The 21,297-nt window shown below is 39.5% G+C and overlaps 1 protein-coding gene across 1 annotated transcript in view; it reads right to left on the reverse strand.

Annotated features, from left to right (window-relative positions):
* Positions 1-11,289: 11,289 nt before the first annotated feature.
* Positions 11,290-21,297, reverse strand: part of LOC142075068 (homer protein homolog 1-like) — a 139,350-nt gene continuing 129,342 nt past the window's right edge. The window contains exons 5-7 of the mRNA XM_075136073.1: positions 18,647-18,757; positions 16,882-16,962; positions 11,290-11,478 (exon numbers count right to left, since the gene is read on the reverse strand). Coding sequence (XP_074992174.1) covers positions 11,290-11,478; positions 16,882-16,962; positions 18,647-18,757 — 381 coding nt within the window. The remainder of the gene's footprint in view (positions 11,479-16,881; positions 16,963-18,646; positions 18,758-21,297) is intronic.

Consider the following 21,297-nt stretch of genomic DNA (forward strand, 5'->3'; position numbering starts at 1 on the left):
TGAACGAGGAAAATGGCCAGTACTTTATCTCTATACTGACTCATGGATGGTGGCAAATGTCCTGTGGGGGTGGTTGCAGCAGTGGAAGCAGAACAACTGGCAGCACAGAGGTAAACCCATCTGGGCTGCTGCACTGTGGCAAGATATTGTTGCCCGAGCAGAGAACCTGGTTGTAAAAGTACGTCACATAGATGCTCACGTACCCAAGAGTCGGGCCACTGAAGAACACCAAAACAACCAGCAGGTGGATCAGGCTGCTAAGATTGAAGTGGCTCAGGTGGATTTGGACTGGCAACATAAGGGTGAATTATTTATAGCTCTGCGGGCCCATGACACCTCAGGCCACCAAGGAAGAGATGCAACATATAGATGGGCTCGTGATCGAGGGGTGGACTTGACCATGGACACTATTGCACAGGTTATCCATGAATGTGAAACATGCGCTGCAATCAAGCAAGCCAAGAGAGTAAAGCCTTTCTGGTATGGAGGACGATGGTTGAAATACAAATATGGGGAGGCCTGGCAGACTGATTATATCACACTCCCACAAACCCAACAAGGCAAGCGCTATGTGCTCACCATGGTGGAAGCAACCACCGGATGGCTGGAAACATATCCCATGCCCTATGCCACTGCCCGTAACACCATCCTGGGCCTTGAAAAGCAAGTCTTAGGGCGACATGGCACCCCAGAAAGAATTGAGTCAGACAACAGGACTCATTTCTGAAACACCCTCATAGACACCTGGGCCAAAGAGCATGGCATTGAGTGCGTCTATCACATCCCCTACCATGCACCAGCCTCTGGGAAAATCGAATGATACAATGGACTGCTAAAGACTACACTGCAGGCAATGGGTGGTGGGACATTCAAGCATTGGGATACACATTTAGCAAAAGCCACCTGGTTAGTCAACACTAGGGGATCTGTCACTCGAGCTGGCCCTGCCCAATCAAAACCCTTACGTACTGTAGATGGAGATAAAGTCCCTGTCGTGCACATCAGAAATATGCTGGGGAATGCAGTCTGGGTTACTCCTGCCTCTGGCAAGGGAAAACCCATCCGTGGGATTGCTTTTGCTCAAGGACCTGGGTGCACTTGGTGGGTGATGCGAATGGATGGGGAGGTCTGGTGTGTACCTCAAGGGGATTTGATTTTGGGTGAAAATAGCCAATGAACTGGATTGTATGATGTTAATTGTTATATGATATTGTATATCATTATTTCTATGGTTGCTATCAATGGTATAGCAGTAAAAATCACCCAGATTAATGAAGAATGAACTAACTCCGATGAAACCGAGCAAAGTGCAACGATGATAGAACCGGACGAGTGCAGCAATACTGAAATGTGAACTGGCTTCAGGATGCAACAGCCCAACACCACACACCATCTCTCCTGCCCTGAAAGACTGTTATGACAGACGGAGCCCAATGTCATGGACAAATGAACTCGATGGATATTTTAGAGGGATGGGCCATAGACTAAGGGAATCATATCTGTGTGTGTATATATATATATAAAAAGACAAGAAAGGTGGTGGTGATTAATTGGAATGTATTGAAAAATGTGAGACCTAGGCATGACGTAAATGGTGTAGAATAAGGGGTGGATACTGTCCTGGTTTCAGCTGGGATAGAGTTAAATTTCTTCCTAGTGCTGTGTTTTGGATTTAGTATGAGAAGAATGTTGATAACACACTGATGTTTTCAGTTGTTGCTAAGTGCCCCACTAGTCAAGGACATTCAGCTTAAAAAAAAAAAAAAAAAAAAAACCAAAACAAAACAGGTGCTGGACGGGGAGCAAAGCCGGGACAGCTGGCCTAGCTGGCCAATGGGATATTCCATACCATGTGACGTCATGCTCAGTATATGAATGGTAGGCGTGTTCCAGGAAGTAGCGATCGCTACTTGGTTATCGGTCAGCGCGGGTGGTGAACAATTGCATTGTGCTTCACTCATTTTGTATATTCTATCATTATGATCATTATTATTATTATTATTATTATTATTATTATTTTCCCTTTTCTGTTCTATTAAACTGTCTTTATCTCAACCCACGATTTTTTTCTCACTCTTACCTTTCTGATTCTCTCCCTGTCCCACTGGTTGTGTGGGTGTCTGCCAGGTTAAACCACGATAGTCACTTTGTTCACAGAAGTGATGCAAGTTTCTGTCCAACTTTCCATCCTGCAGAATTGTAGACCTGACTCGTTCCCACTGAGGTGCCTTCCTGCCCTTTCCGCCTTTGCTCTGAGACTCTCAGTTCCGTTACTTTCTCTAAACTTTATGCATATCTTCACCACTGTCATGCTGACTGTCCAGACTTTCCATCAACCCAGTAAAAGACAGTACATCTCCCTCAAAACCTTGCCATAAGAGGAAGGGCTGGTGGATAAAAACAGGCAGAGATTTTTATCATCTGTGCTGTTACAGCTGCTGCCCGTCTGCGTTAGTGCTGGGGTTCACTTTCTCCTCATTAATCAACCAAAACTCTTGTAAAACAAAACAAAAATTACATTTAAGATCAGTCCCTATATCTGCTGCCTTCTCCCTTTGTTCCTACTATATTTGTGTGCTGTCTGTGGGATATGTTTGTTGGAGACTCTTATGCCACAGACTATTACTTGCATTATCTTCTTTTCACTTTCTCTTCATCACAGAAGGCAGCAGACTTGACTTCTCTGAGACATCTCACTATACCCCACATTGCTTATATAAGGCCAAGCACATCCATGGTCTTTCAAACATAATTCACTGTTTAGGTCATTCTTTTATCTTAAACTTCTCTAATTTGCATCACACTCCCTCTGTATATTACTGTTTGAAAGTCACAGGAATAATAAAAAATTGAAGAATCATGCAATTCATACAAAGCATTTATATTAACTATAATTTTTCTTCTTCAGTACTTTATTTTAATCCCATTAAATTTCAGCAGAAATGTAACTGAGCTCTTAGCGTACAAAATCATCAATGCATGCTCAAACTGCCATGCATGTTAACTGCACAATTTAAACAATGCAACAGATGTTTTATGAATCAACTTCATATGAAGCATCATAAAGCGATGGCCTCCCCCCCTCCCACTTGCTGGAGTGGACAGAGCCCTGCAAAAACAATTTGACAAAGAAGCCATTGCACTCTGCTCTTGGTTTCTAATGACATGTTAAAAAAAAAAAAAGGAAAAAAAAAGTCTTGAATAGGCATTAAAAAATAAAAATCACATAGCCTATCCCTTTCCTGCAGGAACAGGTATGTCATTCCCATAATTAATAGTTTCCTGAAGGCTTCTACTCATGGAAGGTCACAGCCTCTCTAAGTGATCCATTGCAGTGCCTACTGGCTGAAGGCTTCTCTTAATATCTGAAACATAAGGTCATTACTTCTTGTCCTGCCTAATGCCACTGTCTGATCAAATTATTTCCACCCTCTCTGCAACAGCCTTTTATGTATCCCATCATCCCCCCACCCCCCACCCTGCCTTGCTCTGTCACTCATCTTTAAATTAAACCGCATTCAGTGGGTCAGCCTAGCACAGGCCATGCTGGGCTGGGCTGCACTATTGGAGCTGCCTTTGCGTGGTCTGGTCATTTGGCCACTTCCTCCGGTGCTCATGGCCAGCAGACAGGATCAAGAAAAGCCGCATGCTAGCAAGTGACACTCAGCACGTCTACTCTCATTTAATCCTTTCCTGGAAAAGATGGGAGAAGAGAAGAGTGCAGGACTCATCTTCAGTCAAAGGTAGCATTAGTTAAACATGCTTGATTGATAGAGCAAATTTCTGTTCAGGAAAGTTTGTCACTTCTAAAAGAATGTGTCTACTCAGGCTACGTTTTCGGGGAAAACGTTAGCCACAGGTTGCCTACCATGACATGCTTTGCTTAGCTTTGTCTACAACCTAACATCTATTACATCTAAAGCATATTTAAATACTCAAAAGCAGTTACATTCCCAAGTCAATACTTTGTCCCATTTCACAGAAAAAAAAAAAACCTTCAAGTCTTTAGCTTTTAATCTCAATTTGCAATAAGAAACGTTAAACAGAAATTCTGTGTCCCAACCAGCGTTTGTCAAGACTGCACTATCAGCCATTTGGGATAAACCTGGGTTCTCTCCCAGCCATCAGCTACCCAACAGATCTAAAGTCTTTCTGCCTTATGAGGCCCAGATACACAAATATGCTGAAATACTTAGTGAATACTCAGTTTCAGGGATGCTTCTGAATAAGAAAGCATTTGGTACTGTCAGTACCAGCTTGGTTAAATGGTTGAATGCAAAATTTAGCTCCTGCTTCCTTTGGAGCTCAACTAGTGGAAGGGGCCTAGCTGTTTCCAAAGACTACACTAAGATGTTTTCCGTTAGCCCATCAACATGTCACTGCAATAACAAGTCAAGGGGTTTCCTTAAAAAAAAAATTCTCATAAAGATACTGAAATACTGTAAATTAGAATTTCTTCACTTATATCTGCCAAGACCTTCCAGATGATGAAGGCCTGAGCCCTTGAAACACCACTGTCACCATTGCTGCCAGTTAACTATTTTCCAAGTAGCTATGGCCCAGCTTTTATCCAATATAAGACACAGAGCTAGTCTTACAGGGGTCATGGAGGTCAGCTTACAACTTCCTCAAATAGTGGCTTTCTTTTCTGGTGTAGCATATTGAAAGAGTGATTTACAATGTCATGGTGAATTCCACAGCCACCTAGTAGCTATTCCTGAGCTGTAAATCCAGCTTCAATGGAAGGTTAATCTGTTGGTGTTTTATCCCATAAGTAAACCCTCCTCTCTACCAGGGTTATAGAGGTGATAGCATATGTTTGGATGTACCAAGAGTCCCTGGTGTGGTTGCTTGCTCAGCCACAGGGCTGACTTCTGCTGTGCTCTGTGATGCCTTGATTCCTTTCTGAATTTTATTTTTAGATACATATGTCCTTGTTAGAGCTTCATTGGTGCAATTTGGCCAAAGTGTCACAATTTCCTTAAAAACCTTTGAACCTACAGCACAGTTTGCTACCTACCCATCCTGACAGTCCAGACTGGAAGTCTTGTAGCTAGATTTCCCAGTCTGACTCAGGCACACTGCAGCTGCTGTATAGAGCTCTGCTCTAATCTTTGTACAGGTTCTCTCAGGGAAGTTTCCAAATGTTGCTTTAATTCCTTTGAAAAATACCTGTCTCCTACCCTAGGTGATGACTGAAATCCTCTGGCTTGACGGTAAGTTTTGCTGCCTGGTATATGATCCCTTTGTTTTAGCAGGAAAATCAGCTCAGTTTCTTCTGAAAACAGCCTGCCAATCCTGACACATTACTGTATTTTGACTTGAGGAGTTAAACACACTTTATAGGAATTTTCTATTTCTGAAATGCAGTCATTATCAATAAAGAGCATACAGACTCCTGTCTTCTGAAAATACTTGCATTGCTCACTGCTTTAGCCAGCTTTGATTCAAAATACTTCCTGATGCTTCCTTGTTGCCTCTTAGCTTCTTTGGCTGTCTGACTCCTTCACTGAGGCTAAGAAATGTTCAGACACAACAGGCAGCACCCCATACCTACAGCTATCTTTTATGTGCTTTTCATTTGGGTTGCTGATGTGCCTGCCTGGTGAGCAGGGCACTGGATTTTTATGTATGTGGTGCCATAAGCAGTTTAGCACTTTCTTACATTTATTGTAAACATGTGCTTAGCTGTTCCATGTTACGCAGGAGAAAAGAACATAGACACAAAAAAGGAAAAAATACAAGAAAAACAAAATAAAAAAGTTTTGACTTTGTAGTTCAAATTATAATAATAACCACCCCAAATAATGCTTTCATAATTTCTTTTTCTTTCAAAGAGGTGGGGAAAAGGTGCTTATATCAAACCAACACATTATTCTGCTTCTCTCAGATCTGTTGAACAAAATTTCCCCTCCATTTTTGTCCCCTGCATGCAAATCAGCAAATGTGCAGAATGCTCTGGAGCAAAAGGGCTACAACACGAACCAGCAGCTTCTGAACAAAGGACAACAAACCATCTGGGGATACCTCTGGGACAGACAGCAAGTGCAGCCACATTTGGGCTAGCTTCCACATGGCTAGCAGGGTGTAGCAGTGAGGCTAAGCAGTAGGGACTTTGGTGCAGGATGCTCACGCTAGATACTACTTGAGTTGCTCAACTACACGTTACTATTCTGGCTCCTCTCACTAAGTGAAAGTCAAAGAGAGAGCTGTGCCTTTCAGTGCTTTTTAAGTCATATTTCTGGTTACTGAGAAACACTGCTGGAATTATAAAAAAGAACCATATATTCAGATGCAGAGAAAGTAGATTTAATTTTCACATTTCCATCCACAGTTAAGGACTGTGATATCTCTCTTGCAGGGAAGTACAAGATCATTTTGCTTCCCATTTCCTTTGTTTTGTTTAGAGAAAATTCCTGTCATCATTTAACAAAATACAGTCCAGACTCAGAGAATTTCAAAGGTCTTGTTCCCTCTCTGAAAAACTTAAGCTTGCAAATATCTGCATGACCATATTTAATTAAACTCAAAAGGGGGAAATCCATACATGCAGATTACACTTAAACATACCATGTCAGTGTAGGTCTTCCTCTCCCCTTAGCATCTGGATGCATGTATTGTTTGTGAAGGTCCATGTAAGGCAATCTTTTTGACAACTCTAAACTTTCCCCCAAAAATCTAAAACGTCTTTGATGGTTCCTTCCCATGCCTGCATTTGAAAATGACACAAACTGCCAGATGTATTGTTGCAGCTGAACTTTGCTTGTGCGAGACCAGGCAATGAGGAAGAAAGTGGGTATAAATTACGCTTGAGTTTCTTTGGTCCTAGGATGAGCTGCCAACAGCGCAGAGGCAGTACCGGCAGCTACAAGTCCCTGAGAGGTTGTGGCAGGCAAGCTACGAGACCCCATATGGTGTGAGAACCCATACTATCTAGAGGTATTGCAGGTCTTTTGATATAAACAGTTGCACCTGCTTTCCGGCTATGTTGCATGGCCAAAACAGTAGATATGAGCTGAACTGACTCCAGGATCTAACACAAAACTCTGTTCATCATTCCCAAACATTTAACATAATGGGGAAAATTAATCCTATTTGTCTGAAGCAAGTGGCGTATAACAAGGAACTAATGCTACTAAGCAAAAATAGAGATTTTTTTAAAAAATACCTACTATTCCGTGATATGTTCTCTGCTTAGCACCATTCAGAGGTAGTGCACACATGCAGCATTATTAAGAAAATGTAAACAAGATGATTTGAACATTGCTTTGCAGAGTTAGGTCCATTCCCTGGAAAAAAATCAGTGTATAGCTGTGCACTTAACTGGCATGTCCAGTTACTGAGACTGAACTACATGCATTTGGACGGAGTTTCTTGATGGTTGGTTGTGGGTTTTTTTAATTGTCTTTTGACATTCAGACCTAATCTCTAATCAGATTTATATTTGGCCTCAAGATCCAAGATTTCTGTAATCAACTAAATTAAGTGCTTTTAGCGGCATCTGCAGTTCTGCAGAGAGTTAAGGTCTGTAACAGTTTTCCATTCCTCTTTCCATGTGGTATTTCTGAAAAAGGCTTTGATTTTGCCTTTGAAATGAACCTTCTAATGAATGTGGTGTTCAGTAGCCACTTCAGTACAGAATATAAAAGATGATAAAACAAATTGAGGTTTAGCCCCTTATTGAAGATAAATGTGAAGTTAGTCCCTAACTGGTAGAAAAATGAGCAGAAATCAGAAACCTTCCACAACTGACAACTGAAAAGACACATCCCAAAATATTCATCTTTAATTGATGCATTGTTCATTCTTGCAGGGTTTTCTTTAAAGGGATTATCCTGGGAATGCCACCGATAGCATTAAACGATACTTATTTGTGTTACATCTGGTTTAGCCCTTTATATATTTATTATATATGAAAATGTATTTTCTTAGAGACCTTATAACGGCATTTCTGCATTATCAGTTCATTTTGTTCTCCTCTTTCCTGGATATATTAGCCAGGAAAAGGAATTCTCAGTCTGTAACAGACAGATTAATTCACATGTTTTACTTTATCCACATCATAGAAAAATGCAATTTCTGGATCATTGAGGCATACGGATTATGAACAAGACACTCCAAAAACTAACTATCCAGACAGGGAAATACTTACACAAATCTTTTATGTCAAAGTCAGGATTTCACAACATAACACGCTAATGCAAAATCCAGTAGCACCTGAAAGATTAAGGTAGCTGCTGCTATGACTTGCACATACTTGAAAAAGATTTAAGAAAAAAATAAAGAGTAAAAGTACATTCTCCAGAGAACAGCAAGTGTATTTCAAAATAAAAAGTGTATTTTTGATTTTTATTTTGGTTTGGTTTTGTTTTTGTTTTTGTTGGGTATTTCTGTTAGTTTTTTTGGTAATTCTTTTTTTTTTTTACAAGACTGTAGTTGCCATATAACAAGTTATATGTGATATGACTGCTCTCCCCTCCTGTGCAAGTTCACAGTCATGTTTTCAGGCTATAGTACTCAACACTGTTTTCTGGTATACATATTCCCATAGTTTCATCAAAGATAGATACAATGCATAATACCCGTCTCTGGGAAAAGTAATGTTTCAAACAGGCAAACTTCTTTTATCTTAAAACAGAAGTGGAGAGGCTACAGTAGGTATAACCACCTAAGTATGAACTTTAGGTTGCAATTTCTAAACATTCACCCACTGTAAACAAACATTAAAAATACTCTTAGCAGTAGGATTTTATTTATATGTGCACGTATGTCCACCTTATCCCATGTTTATGTTTGACAACTATTTGGGAATTCAAAGGTGCAGCCCTCAGTAATTGTAGTATTTAAAAAAAGGAAAGGAATCATATCTACTGAGAAAAGAAATTCTCAAATATCAATTTCCAATTTTAAATTTAATTTCAATAGGAAAATATTAAAAATGTGCACATCTAAATTTTTCCATGTTCTGTATATACATATGTGTGTACGTATACATAGAAATACTCATGTACCACACATATTCACAAAATTCAAGTGGAAATATTTCTGTCCACTATTTTCCCACATGTAAATGACATCATATCTTTAAAAATGTCAATAATAATATCATTAAAAATAATATTACATTTATTCCATCATCAACTTTCTGTGGTTTTATTCTTTCTTCATCCTTATTATGTCCACTGAGCATTAACAGGACAGATTCTCCTTGCACTTACACAGATGTTACGCCAACTGAATGTTGCTGACATCACATCAAGGACACACCTGGTTTACAGCAGCACAAGTGACAAGAGAATCAGGCTCAAACATCCCCAGGTAAATTAAAAACTGGTCGTATCTGCTCATCTGGACCTGATGAAGATATACACACCACCGTCTAAAATCCATTGAATGAAAAACATGTAGCTCACCACAAAGTTTTCAACCAGTAGCACGCTGAACCAAGCTCCCCCCCACCCCTTTAATAAATAAAATAGTTGAGAAAATACCCTAAAAATATGGAGGAAACTTAAACATTGTGTACATTACATACAGTATAATACATGACGGTTTAGCATTCAACCTAAACCATTTTCCTGACTAGTCAGAGGACACCTGATAAATTACTGGTAAAAAAACCCCAACAGTATTAGAAATAAAGCATCTATTTCTGATATAAATGAGAACCTGTGTGTATTATATGGTATATACACACAGTACACACATAAAAACAAACTTATCTTTTCTAGTTTTGAATAGCAGTCTCTAAGTGGAGAAAATTGTGTTGTACAAATTTAATAAGCGGCTAGATTTCATGTTTAACATTCAAATTAATTTGGGGAGCAAACAAAGGTCAGTGCATCTTTCGACTTTGAAGTCTGACACTCATTCATACATTTTAAAAAAGCCCTCTTCAACATCGCAGGCAATTTATGGCAAGAATGTACTTTGATGCAAGACACATGACACTTGGCTTACCTTTCAAAGTGTTTGTTTTTTTTTAAATAAATCTATTATATAAAGAAATGCGTGTTTGTCAAAAGTCTGTTAAAATTACATCAAAACAACTTTAAACCCTGCTCACTGAGGATAATTTAATTCGATTTCCTGTTTTTAAACATTTAATTAACAGTTCAGAATATTGCCTGGTGCAGTTTCAATAAAGATGTGATATGAAGACCCATAAAAGAGTAAATGTCTCCATTTCAATTTGTTATGACAACAAAACTTCTAGAAACAGCTTTCTTGGCTGGACAAGTTCAGTGTACGAGTAATCCCTTGAAATAGCTCTATGCCCTTAATGCAATCTGTAATAAACAATGCTCTCCATAAGCCATTATTCACAAAAATTCATGTGACATTCTGAGAAAGTCTCCTGCAGAACAGATTAACAGTTAATTGAACATAGATAGTTGATATATGTATCATGGCCAGAAAACAAACAACTGGCTATTTCTTGTTATCTGTGCACGTCAAATTTTACATTTAAAATTCTCAGGGTTTTTTTGCCTTTTTTTTTTTCCTGGGAGACTCACCTGCTATCATTGGTTGGCTTCAAAATATAGTTAAGTGGAAGATAGTATCTCACTGTAATTACATGGAATTCATATGAAAAAAAGTAAACCTTACATTGGACAATATTGTAGAACACCAGAGTAAGCTCCATAAAGAAATACGGTATCTTCCAGTATATATATATAAAAGCAAAAAAACCCAAACAACCAACCGAAAAACCCCAAAAGGAAGAACTTTATACAAGCAGTTATAATAACTTTGTTTCAATTAAAGATGCAACTCTCTCACTCCTGGCAAGAATAAATTGGTAATGGCACTGCTGCTCCACAGTGGAAAGTATCCTGAGAAATTATTAAGAACAACAAAATACAGGGCTGTCATCACTAAGTTCTTGCACAAAACACAGCAATTAAATATCTTAAATAAAACAGCAGATGATAACCTATATTTTATCTATCACAAAAAGGGGATGTGACCTGGGACACTGCTAATTCTTCCATCACTGATAATTAGAAAAGGATTGCATTCAGTTACTGTTAATATCTTTCAAGTTATCTATGGCCAATAATGTACAAGGAGGTAATTTGTAATTCAAGTTTGTTTGTTGTTTTTTTCTTCAACTAGCTACAAGCCGAGTTCTAAATTTTACATTGAAATATGACTCAAATTTAAAACAAGCCCTCTCAGAGGAGCATTTTCTAATTTTGTGCAACTTTGATGCAGAGCCCAACACAGTCCTATGAAGAGAGACAGTGCATCTTTAAGCTGATTGGCACTGAAATCCCATTTTCTTTAGCTGCATTCTATTAGCTTGGCCAAGTTATCTCGTAACTCTGTTAGTTCAAATATTTTTCCATCAAGAATTTCTAAAAGTGTCTTCAAGTTATTGCGAAAAGCTTCTTGCTCATTCTGACTTTTCTCCAGACGTTGCTCTAGATCAGACAGCTGGCCTTCCAGGTCTTTGTTTCGAATTTCTACTTCCTTCAGAGAAAATACATAACATGTTAATGTGTTGTCTGCAAACAGAAAGCAGTCTAACCTCCTGCTGGTATTCATGTGCTATTTTTGTCAACTGGTTTTTGAAACAATTTGTGACCCTTTACAGTTTCCACTAAGCCAAAACCAGAACCCAAATTGTTATTAGGATTGCATATGTATTATCATTTCCTCCATTTTTTTCAATAATTCATCTGAAGGACAGAAACTTTTGGACAGGGATAAAATTTAGTCAGTGAACAATGGATGTGATATTCAGGTAAGTTATCGCTTCTATCATTCAGAAATATGCCACCTACTGAAAACAGCTTCTCAAAGGTTTACTTAAGTTCAAGTATTCCCTTATTTAGACTATATGAATTGCTCAAGTACACAGTCCCCATTAAATGGTCTCATATAGAAGCTCATCCAGAATACTGCTTTATGGATGGAGGAGTACTACCTTACTCCTGTCCCACCCTTTTCACCCTGAAAATTAAGACAGAAACATAAACTAGCAAGGCTGATGTCAAGGTGAAATCGACTGTAAAAAATTTAAACCAGCAAGTGCAAGCTGAATGTCTTGTCTTGTTGCACTGTGCCTCGGAGCTCCCACCTGCAAGCTCTGCAGTAGTGCAGCTGTGGGAGCAGGGAAAGTGAGCGAGCCACCAGTGCTGTACAGACAAGCTGTTCCCATACAGTGGGTGGAAAGATGAAGCAGCAGCACATTACACATAGCTGAGGGGATCTGACCCTGAGCAAGCTCAGCTCTCATTCACAAGGAAGAGAAGCCCCCTCACGCCAGCCAGTGGGAGGGGAGCGCTGCCTGCTGGGACCCCTCACAGCCCTGACTTGCACGTGACGGGACGGAGGTCACGGCTGCTCTGCTTTGTGCAAACCAGATGCCCTCTCTTTTATCAAATTACTAATGTAGCAGTCATGTGGGTCTGGAATAACATATTGTTATTTGTCTCATTCATTGCACGTCTCAAATTCATGCTGAATTTCATAATTTCAGTTATGAAAAACACTTTCAAAGGTAGCACAGGGACAGTATATTTAGTACAACATACACCCTGCGCAGCTGTTCTCTGGAAAAGTGCATAGTGAATTCGTATTTATGTACATTAACATTTTTTAAACGCTGCTTACATTTACAGTGGCTTTGTGTCGCCTGCTCTGAGTTTTTACAACAACTAGTTTCACACAGCCATAGGGTGGGCGATTTGGCAGCAGTCATTCCTCCCAGCATGAGCTTTCTTTCTGCCCTCTGTTTTTGTTACAATTCTTCTGTCTCCCTCAAAGCTAACGAATACATTCATGTTTACATTGGAGAGATCTCAGCTAACCATAAGAAACAACCTAAGCCACACAGAATATGTATTTGGGCAGTCAAGAGTAACAGGTATAAAATGGCAGCTTTCTGTCAAAGTCCATGGCCTTTCCATCTGTGAGGGGTGTGATGGCAGCATCGATCAGCTGCTGTACCCCTGGCCAGAGGAGGGATGGGATGATGTGGCCAGAGCTCAGTGTCAGCTCCCAGCCTCTGCAGGGGGGGAGAGCTCTGGGACCTCCAGTGATGGTGCAGGTGGAGAAGGCAGAGCCTTGGGGACCTGATCTCCTCATAGCTGTGGTTGCTTGTACAGCCGAGGGTTGCATCCAAGCTGAACTGGAATACCTCCCTTACTTCTTGTTTGTAAATGAGCAAGTTAAAAATTACAGAGTTTTGGCCACTGGTCTTGAACAGCACAGCTGAGAGCAAGAATTACCCCTTGCTGCCAGGACCAAGAGAAGAATTAGTTTAATCTGTTTAACACTGAATAATATAGTTGCCAAAGCATTAAAGGAAGCTAACTGAAAAGAATATTTGTAGAAACAATATAAATTAAAACACATATACATGCTTATGTAAGGATTAACTACCCCACCGTTGCTATAAATGAGCAAGCTAACTGATTATAACCCAGTCCATACACTCTGTAGACTCTCCTTCATTGACTCTACTCCTGCACTCCAAACAGTACTGACAAGTACTACTCAGTGTAATGACTGCATGGGTTCAAGACCCTCTGAGGCCAAGTGACTGCAGTACAGGAAGAAAAGGGAAATTCAGGGTCCTCTCAGCTCTGCAGGAATGACACAGTCCTTTAGCTCACACAAAACCAATTGCTGTTTTTCCATGTTTACTCACGCTTCCTGCTTCTCCTGTCACTGCTCCTCTTCTACTCACCAAATGCGCGTGCTCTAGGAAGTCTCCTTGCCACTGCTCTTACCCCAGAGATAATTAATTTTTGTAAGTAAGTAGGCAAGCCAGTGATGAAAGGGATCACTTTGGAACAAATCCATGGATATGCATATGGTTTTATTTCATGACATCTGGGCCTGAAGAGCAGCCCATTGGTCTGTATCTAGCACTGAACATCATCTTTCAGGCCCTCCTCAGATGCTCTTAAACTGAGGAATTGTTCTGCTGTGAGCTGTTAGGTGGGAGCACCCAGGTAAAACCAAAAGCTTTATGTTAGATGTAGGAACTTCTATCAATATTCAGCATAAGGTGTTTCTCTTTAACTCTCCATTGCTAGTCCTTGCCCTGTATCTCTTCAAACCAGAAGAGTTTCCTTCTTTTGTTTAAACTTCCAGCTTGTGTACTTTATTTATATTCCATTCTTGATATCTCTTTCCTAATCCATATACATTTAGCTTCCCCAAACACTTCCTCAAATATACTTTCTCCCATACTTCCTTCTGTTTTATCTTCCCTAACCTGTGCTTAACATATTTAATGACTTATGGGAAGTAGAACTAACTGAAATATGCCATGAGCTGTTGCTTTTAATTTCTGGAAAACAGTTCTTCCCAAATTTTACATTTGATCCTTACACATATTTACCCTAGTTTAGTATTACTGATTTTTGCAATAGTATCGCATTACAAGTTCATGTCCAGCTCATGTGCAGTTTCCTATTACAAGTCAGTGTACCTCAAAACTGTTGCTTCTTGATGGGAAGAAATGGAGAGGTGTCCATGTGATATAATCTATTCCCCTAGTTGTGTCATTTAACTTTATTTACAATTAATCTCATCTAACAATAAACTAACTCTTCTGATACATTCAGGCTTTTTACAAGGTTTATTTTACACTGTTTTTTCAAGCTTTTCTTACAGCGGACACAATCATTTGTCATATATTGTTTTGTTTTAGAAAAGAAATAAATTATTAACAAGTTATGTTTGTTGTTTGCACTGTAATAATCTTTTGTGGAATTCAGTGCAAGGATCCGAATAAAATATTCAAACCATACACAAGAGCTATATTTAGGAATCGGCCACAGTAATAAAGATATCCTGACTTACTGTGAGAGTCACACTGATCATGACTCATTGATAGGTCTTCTCTACATTGCTAATGAAATTATTAAGTAACAAGGGCCCCGATATTTACCCTTCACAGTGATAACATACTGCTCTTCACTGGAATTTGCCAATGATGGATTTCTAATTCATTCCCTGATATGAGTGTGTCAGAAATGTAACACACCTTGAAATAATAATTTCTTTGCATAGAGTTTTTCATACAGGCTATATTCCAAAATATTTGAGTTACATAATCCATTTGCAAACACAAGAGGGAAAAAAATAAAGGAGAGGGAAAAAATAAAGCAGAAGAAAAAAGAGCAAGACAAACAGATATGGACCCTGGAGACAATCACCCTGAAAACAGATGATGAGTCAACTAAGTGAACAGATGTGAGATGGTTAGTCTGGAGCTACAGAAGAAAGCACCATTTCACCGACGTCACAGATGTAGGGTGAAGTGGCTCAGAGAAAGCCAGTATTATCAAAGCAGGAAGATTATAGCAAAGCAAAGATTCAAGAACTTTTAGATGGGCTGCATCAGGTCAGTAATAAGCTTTAAGCTGAAGAAAGGCAACTTTTAACCTGGATCCTAAGACAGCTTTAAATTTTTTTGAATAGAATCATATAGAACCATTTTCAGAAACTGATCACCTACAACGTGACATATGGAAATATATACATAATATATCCTTTTAGTTACTAAAGATATAAATATACCAAAAGGAAGCTACTGACTTTATAAAGTATAATTTTTAATAAAACCTTAGCATTTTCTACTTCTAAAACATCTTTCATCTGTTACTAGTCTCTCATAATTCTAAGGATAGCTAGTTCTCGGCTCATTATTACTTTTCATGTGATCTTACACTGAAATTATTGCATATGCTACTGCTAGAACAATTTACAACTTTCATTATAATCTTCCTTTTGAGTCTCTCAGATAAGTTCCTTTTCAGCTGAAAACTCCCATGCTTAGTCTAAAGCCAGCAACAATTTTTGGAATAGTGGAATAGGCAAGCTCAGGTGTATTCAAAACAGTCTTTAAAGAAACACTGTAATAACATACTTTTTCCAAATAATTTGACTTAAGAATGGGGAAAAATGAATAAACTAATTTTGTTCTTATGTGGTTTATTCTGTAGGTTAAAATGAGATTCAAGGAAGTTCCAATTCATGTAATGCATTTCAAAGAATATGTGCTTAACGATTTTTAAGCTGTGGATAGTCTGACAGGGCTTGTTTTCAGCGTGATTTAGGTCAAGCCACAGAACAGCGAGGGTCACCTTTCAGCACTTTGGATTTGGAGCTATTTAATGCCTGAGTTTCCAGTCCTATCAAAACTCTGAAGTCTGAATTCAGAGTTTGAACCCAACTAAGCTTTGGGTCAGCCTCATTCAGAAGACAGGTTTCACAAGGGAGGTGTGTCTGTGCTGGCTGGTCAGCCCAGCAACAGAAGGACAGGAGCTCAGACATAGCAAGTGAGGGTATACTGAGGGCATACTGCTTCCAGTAGGCTGAGGTATCTGGCTTTACGCACAGTGAAGAAACAACCCAGAAAAAACAATAAAAACACAATGATTCTAATTCCAAGAAAATGTCAGAGTGTGTTTTTGAAGTCTGTACAACACAAGAACGCTTTAACCTTTACTTTCTCACATTTAAAAGCTGAATACAAACTCATCCCAACATGATGATACACAGCCTGACAGTTCAGTGGCGCACAAGACCTATGGGAAGACACTGCAGTGAAAATGAGACCAGAATTACCTAGAACATGTATCAATGAAGCACATCTGCTAGCCCGAGCGTATTCTGTGGACTTGTAAATATAATTTGGGTCTGTTCCCTCAGGAAAAAATAACGACTTACAGCAGGTGGAAATTTTGGTACAAATTCCCAAGGAGCATCCCGACCCACCACTTCGCAACACAATGTAACTTACATATTTATCTGGCACCTTCAGTGAATATAGCACAAGTTGCTGATGTGAACTGCTCACTTGATGATCATTTTTCCCTTCTGTCTAAATTAAGATGATGCACTATAGCTCACCTGTAACTTCTGGGTCAAAGAATCCCTCTGTGCCTGGAGCTCTCTGGCACTGTCGATTTCTTGTTTCAATCTTTCTATTTCCTAAGGGAGAAGAAACAACCTCGCTAGCAACACGTTACCTGGCTTGGCCTCAGTGCAGGTAAGCTGGCTGCTGCTTCTTCTCCTGAGCAAGCCATTGCAATGATATCAAAACTGGCAGTTAGCTACTGCCCATCATAGCACATGAAATTTAAGCCCTGCTCCCAATATTCCTGAATCACGGTCCCAAAAGAGCAATTCTATTGTGAATAAACAGTACAGATAAGCATTTTCTTTGCTATAAAAGTCCAAGTCTTTCTCTCCCACACAAAAGATCTGAAGTAATGTTTTCCTAGAAAATTAAGTCTCCTTGTAATTAGAGAAACAATTTTATACTTTAAATTCTATTATCATCTATCCTCCATTTTTTCAAGAGAAAAATCCAATTTTCATCTGTGAGCTGCTTATTATGTCACTAGCAGCAGGGCTGAGCATCAAAAAATTGCCTGCTTTGACCATTGATTTCTGTAAAAAGAGAGTCTAAAAGAAATGGTATATTTAATTTAGCAAGAAGAAAGTAATAAGGTATAAAAATAAAAAATATAGATAAAATAATGAATGGAAGAGAAATCTTTTCTTAGCTTATTTTCAGGAGACAAGAATAGAAACAGTTCATGAAACTAAAAGGTATCAAACTTAAAACTAATAAATACTTTTCCCCAGAAGGGCAATAGTCACCTCCCAGAACTCCTTTCAGAAAGATCTCTTTGCATCCAACAGCTCAGTATAATTCAAAAGTGCATGGGCACCAAAATGGGAAACATTACAACCTGAGGCTAATCTCTTAAGTATGAGGGAGTTTGGAAAGGCTTTGTTCCATTTTGGGAGGATATTCTGTAACTACTGTGCCTCTCATGCATCCTCCTCGGAAACACCTAACAACGGCCCTACTGGAGGCAAGACCCTGCAAGATACATTGCCCCTCCAAACATGCACACCAGTGCCCACTGTGTCTGTCACAGAGGGCTCAAGGGATCTGGTCTTACACGGGGCAAACAATCCTTCATACGTGGCTCCTTCCACCTCCTTTTTCCCATCCATAAAGGGGCGATTCTCGATCGTTCTGTGGCACAAATCTGCTTTCCTCTGGGACCCATGCCAGTGCAGGTGTTACTCCAATTCCTTGTATTTTCCTGCTGCTGGTCCAGCCCAAGGCAGATGGCACAATAAATATCATCAAGTTACAGGCTGGGGGTTTGGCATGCGTTTAAGGAAAGGGCTGATCTTAGGGATCATAAAAGTCAGCTATATTAACATAGCCTGAAAAACAGATTGGCCTGAAAAAGACATTGATCTATTACTTGCTCCAAACCCTACTCTCCAGAAAAAGGAAAGCTTCTGGACTGCTTCCCTTCTTAGTGAATTTGGACTGCATCAGTGTGATAACTGCTCTGTAGAAACTACATATGCCTCAATGCAGACTTACTTTTGCAAAGAGAGATGCTCGGTAAAAGCAAACATGAAAAAATGATACTTTTTTTTGTTGTTCAGATACCCAACTCCATATTGGACTGATGCAACTATATACACAGAAAAATATTAATCATTTCAAAGAAGCTGAAAAATGGATTTTACTTCGGAACATCTCTAGGAAATAATACAGTATTTACCAGCCATCACAAATTTAATATTGAAAGCCTTTAAAAATGACGTAACAGAAAAGCCAAGTATAAATGTTGGCAAATACCTCTTCTTTTTTCTTCAGTGTAGACTCTAACTCCTGTATTGTCTGGTTTAATTCTGTTTTATGTGTGTGGACTGCATTGGCTTGACTGCTCACACACTCTAGCTCAGTCACCTGTTGAAATAAGTAGAAGCAACACATACAGAATTAATTGCAACAAATTCAAGGTACTATTAATTCTTTGCATAAATAGCTGCATTTGAAATATACCCTTAGTTCTGGGTGACTTATGTTGATTAAAATGGTGAAGGTGTTCTTATGAAGTTAGCATAAAATTCCTTAAAAAATTGTTTTGCATAAAATGGTTGCTATGACTTCTAATGTTTACTGTAATATCTTGGAAACAATAAATTTAGTATGTTGCAAGCTGAAAAAACATTAATTAAAAGTTATACTTACTAATTATTGAAAATTTTATAAAAGAAGCTGAATTACCATTTCAGAAACAGTAATGTCTAGATGATTAAACGCAGATCTGTCTGTCTAACTAACCTCTCCATCTGACACTTTTTAATGTTGCACTATCTTAATCAACTAAGCCACAATGCTCTCCTACTTCCTAGCAAGTCAATTAACATTTCACAGCCTCAATTTCTGACTCAGCATCAACAATGTAATAGCAGACACTCAGCCACCAATGTACAGCTGCCAACTTCTTACTTCCTCTACTTTCGGATCTCATCTCTCAGTCACAAAGCCAACAGCTAATGGCACAATTTGGATTTGTACAGTTCCTCTTTATTAGCAGGCAGCAAACACAAGCCTGTGTGGATGTCTGCACTAAAACCTTTTTCTTTAGTAACAAACTGTTAAAATATTAAAAATACAATAACTCATTTTTTTCCAGAAGATATGTGCCTGTCAATCTTAGTATATAGTCTTCAACAGAGCTGCATCATCTACCTACAGTAACTAACAAATCTGGCCCCAAAACTCCTTTGAACAAAGTATATTTCTGCGCTACCCAATTCTGCAACGAAAACCTTAAGGTCTCCATTTACCTTTCTCAGAGAAGTAGCCCCTAGACAGAGGGCATGTATTCTCCAGGACAATTTTATTTCTTAGATAAAAGAACATCTTGAGGAATCAAGGTTGGTGCCCTCCAGCACCGATCTAGTCTAGCTAGTGAAGCCACTGTGATGCCAGTAATTTCAGACTCTGAACTGTTTGTAGACTCAAAAGGTAGATTACTGAGTGAAGTGAGAAGTCGAAGGAAAGCCAAGATGAAATACAAGAAAATTAAACCAAAATCCCTATCAGCTTCTCCTTTCTGAGTCACAGAGCATGAACTTCCCCTCTGTAACAGCTATGACAAGTCTAGTTTCTTCTACTGGAAAACTATGATTAGACATTTTTGCACATCAGATTATAAATGGAGAGAAACTGAGATTACAGCAAATTCTTGGGAGGGGTAAGGGGAATGAGGGATGAGGAGATAGCTTGGTAACACAACACCCCACCCCTCACCCCCAAGAACTATCTTATTGGCTGGAATTGTCCCAAAAGAAATATCGGTGCTCGTGGCAAAAAAGTAATAGCAGTTTGCTCAGTTTTATATGCCACTGAGCATTACGACTGAAGTCTTGGATAATTTTCTCAATTTGCTTCAATTACACAAAAATATATCTATTTAGATGATTTGTGACTGCTACCAATTGTGACTATTACAGTATTCGCCACTATAATTACACAAAAAACAAACAAGCAGAATTGCAACACACTGACTGGGATAAACCTATATCTAAACAGTGTCTGAACTAACATCTAAATACAGCAAGAATCACAGAGGCACAGAATAACTTAGGCTGGAAGGGGACCCTGGTGGTCATCTGGTCGAGGCCCCCTACTCAAAATAGGGCCAATTTTGAAGTCACATTTGGTTGCTCAGGGTCTTATCCAGTCAAGAACCCTTCACCATCTAGCAGAGCTGCCACAGTTGTACATAGGTTCCTGTATTTCTGCCACTGCGGCTTTATGCAGAGCTCTAGTTCATTCCTAAGTTTTTCTGGAACTGTCAAATTCACCCACCTCGCCCACCTTCTGAAGTTCAACTTGTTAAACATTTCCATGCTTTTCTGCTGAACTGAGTCTTGAATTGGAGGTGGAAGCCTCTGTGAACCCAGGGCTAGGGTTGTTATGGGAACCCAGGGTCAGACCCTCTCCTACCCATTGGTAAAGACTGGAACGTTGCATGGTAACCTCCAAGAAGGTCAATCTCTCTTTTAAAGCTGTTGCACTCAGCAATACCTGCTGGCTCTTACCAAGTACTGGCACAGTGAATACTCATTTACACAAAGTGGAAGAGCCTCAACAGGAGAGAAAGAAGAAAACCCAGTCCCTGTACCACCTCTGTCCTAGTGCCTAGTGCCCTAGAAGCAGGTGCAGAGGTGTCCCATCCTGTGACTAAGGAAGGGCTTGGACCCCACTGCTCTCCACATGGTTTCCTCTGGGTTGGTACACATGGTGAGGATGCATGTGTTGGTGCGAGCCTGGAGTCCAGGGAGGCTGGTGGATTGAACTGGGGTGGATGAAATGTTACAGCTCTCAGCTGCATGTATTGTCGCTGGCTGAAAACACCTGCCACTACAGCCCTGCCGGCTCTGTGGCTCACGTGAACACTCCCCAGCACACTCCAGTCCATACTAACTCAAGAC

The sequence above is a fragment of the Calonectris borealis genome, chromosome W (assembly GCF_964195595.1).
Source record: "Calonectris borealis chromosome W, bCalBor7.hap1.2, whole genome shotgun sequence".
NCBI lineage: Eukaryota > Metazoa > Chordata > Aves > Procellariiformes > Procellariidae > Calonectris > Calonectris borealis.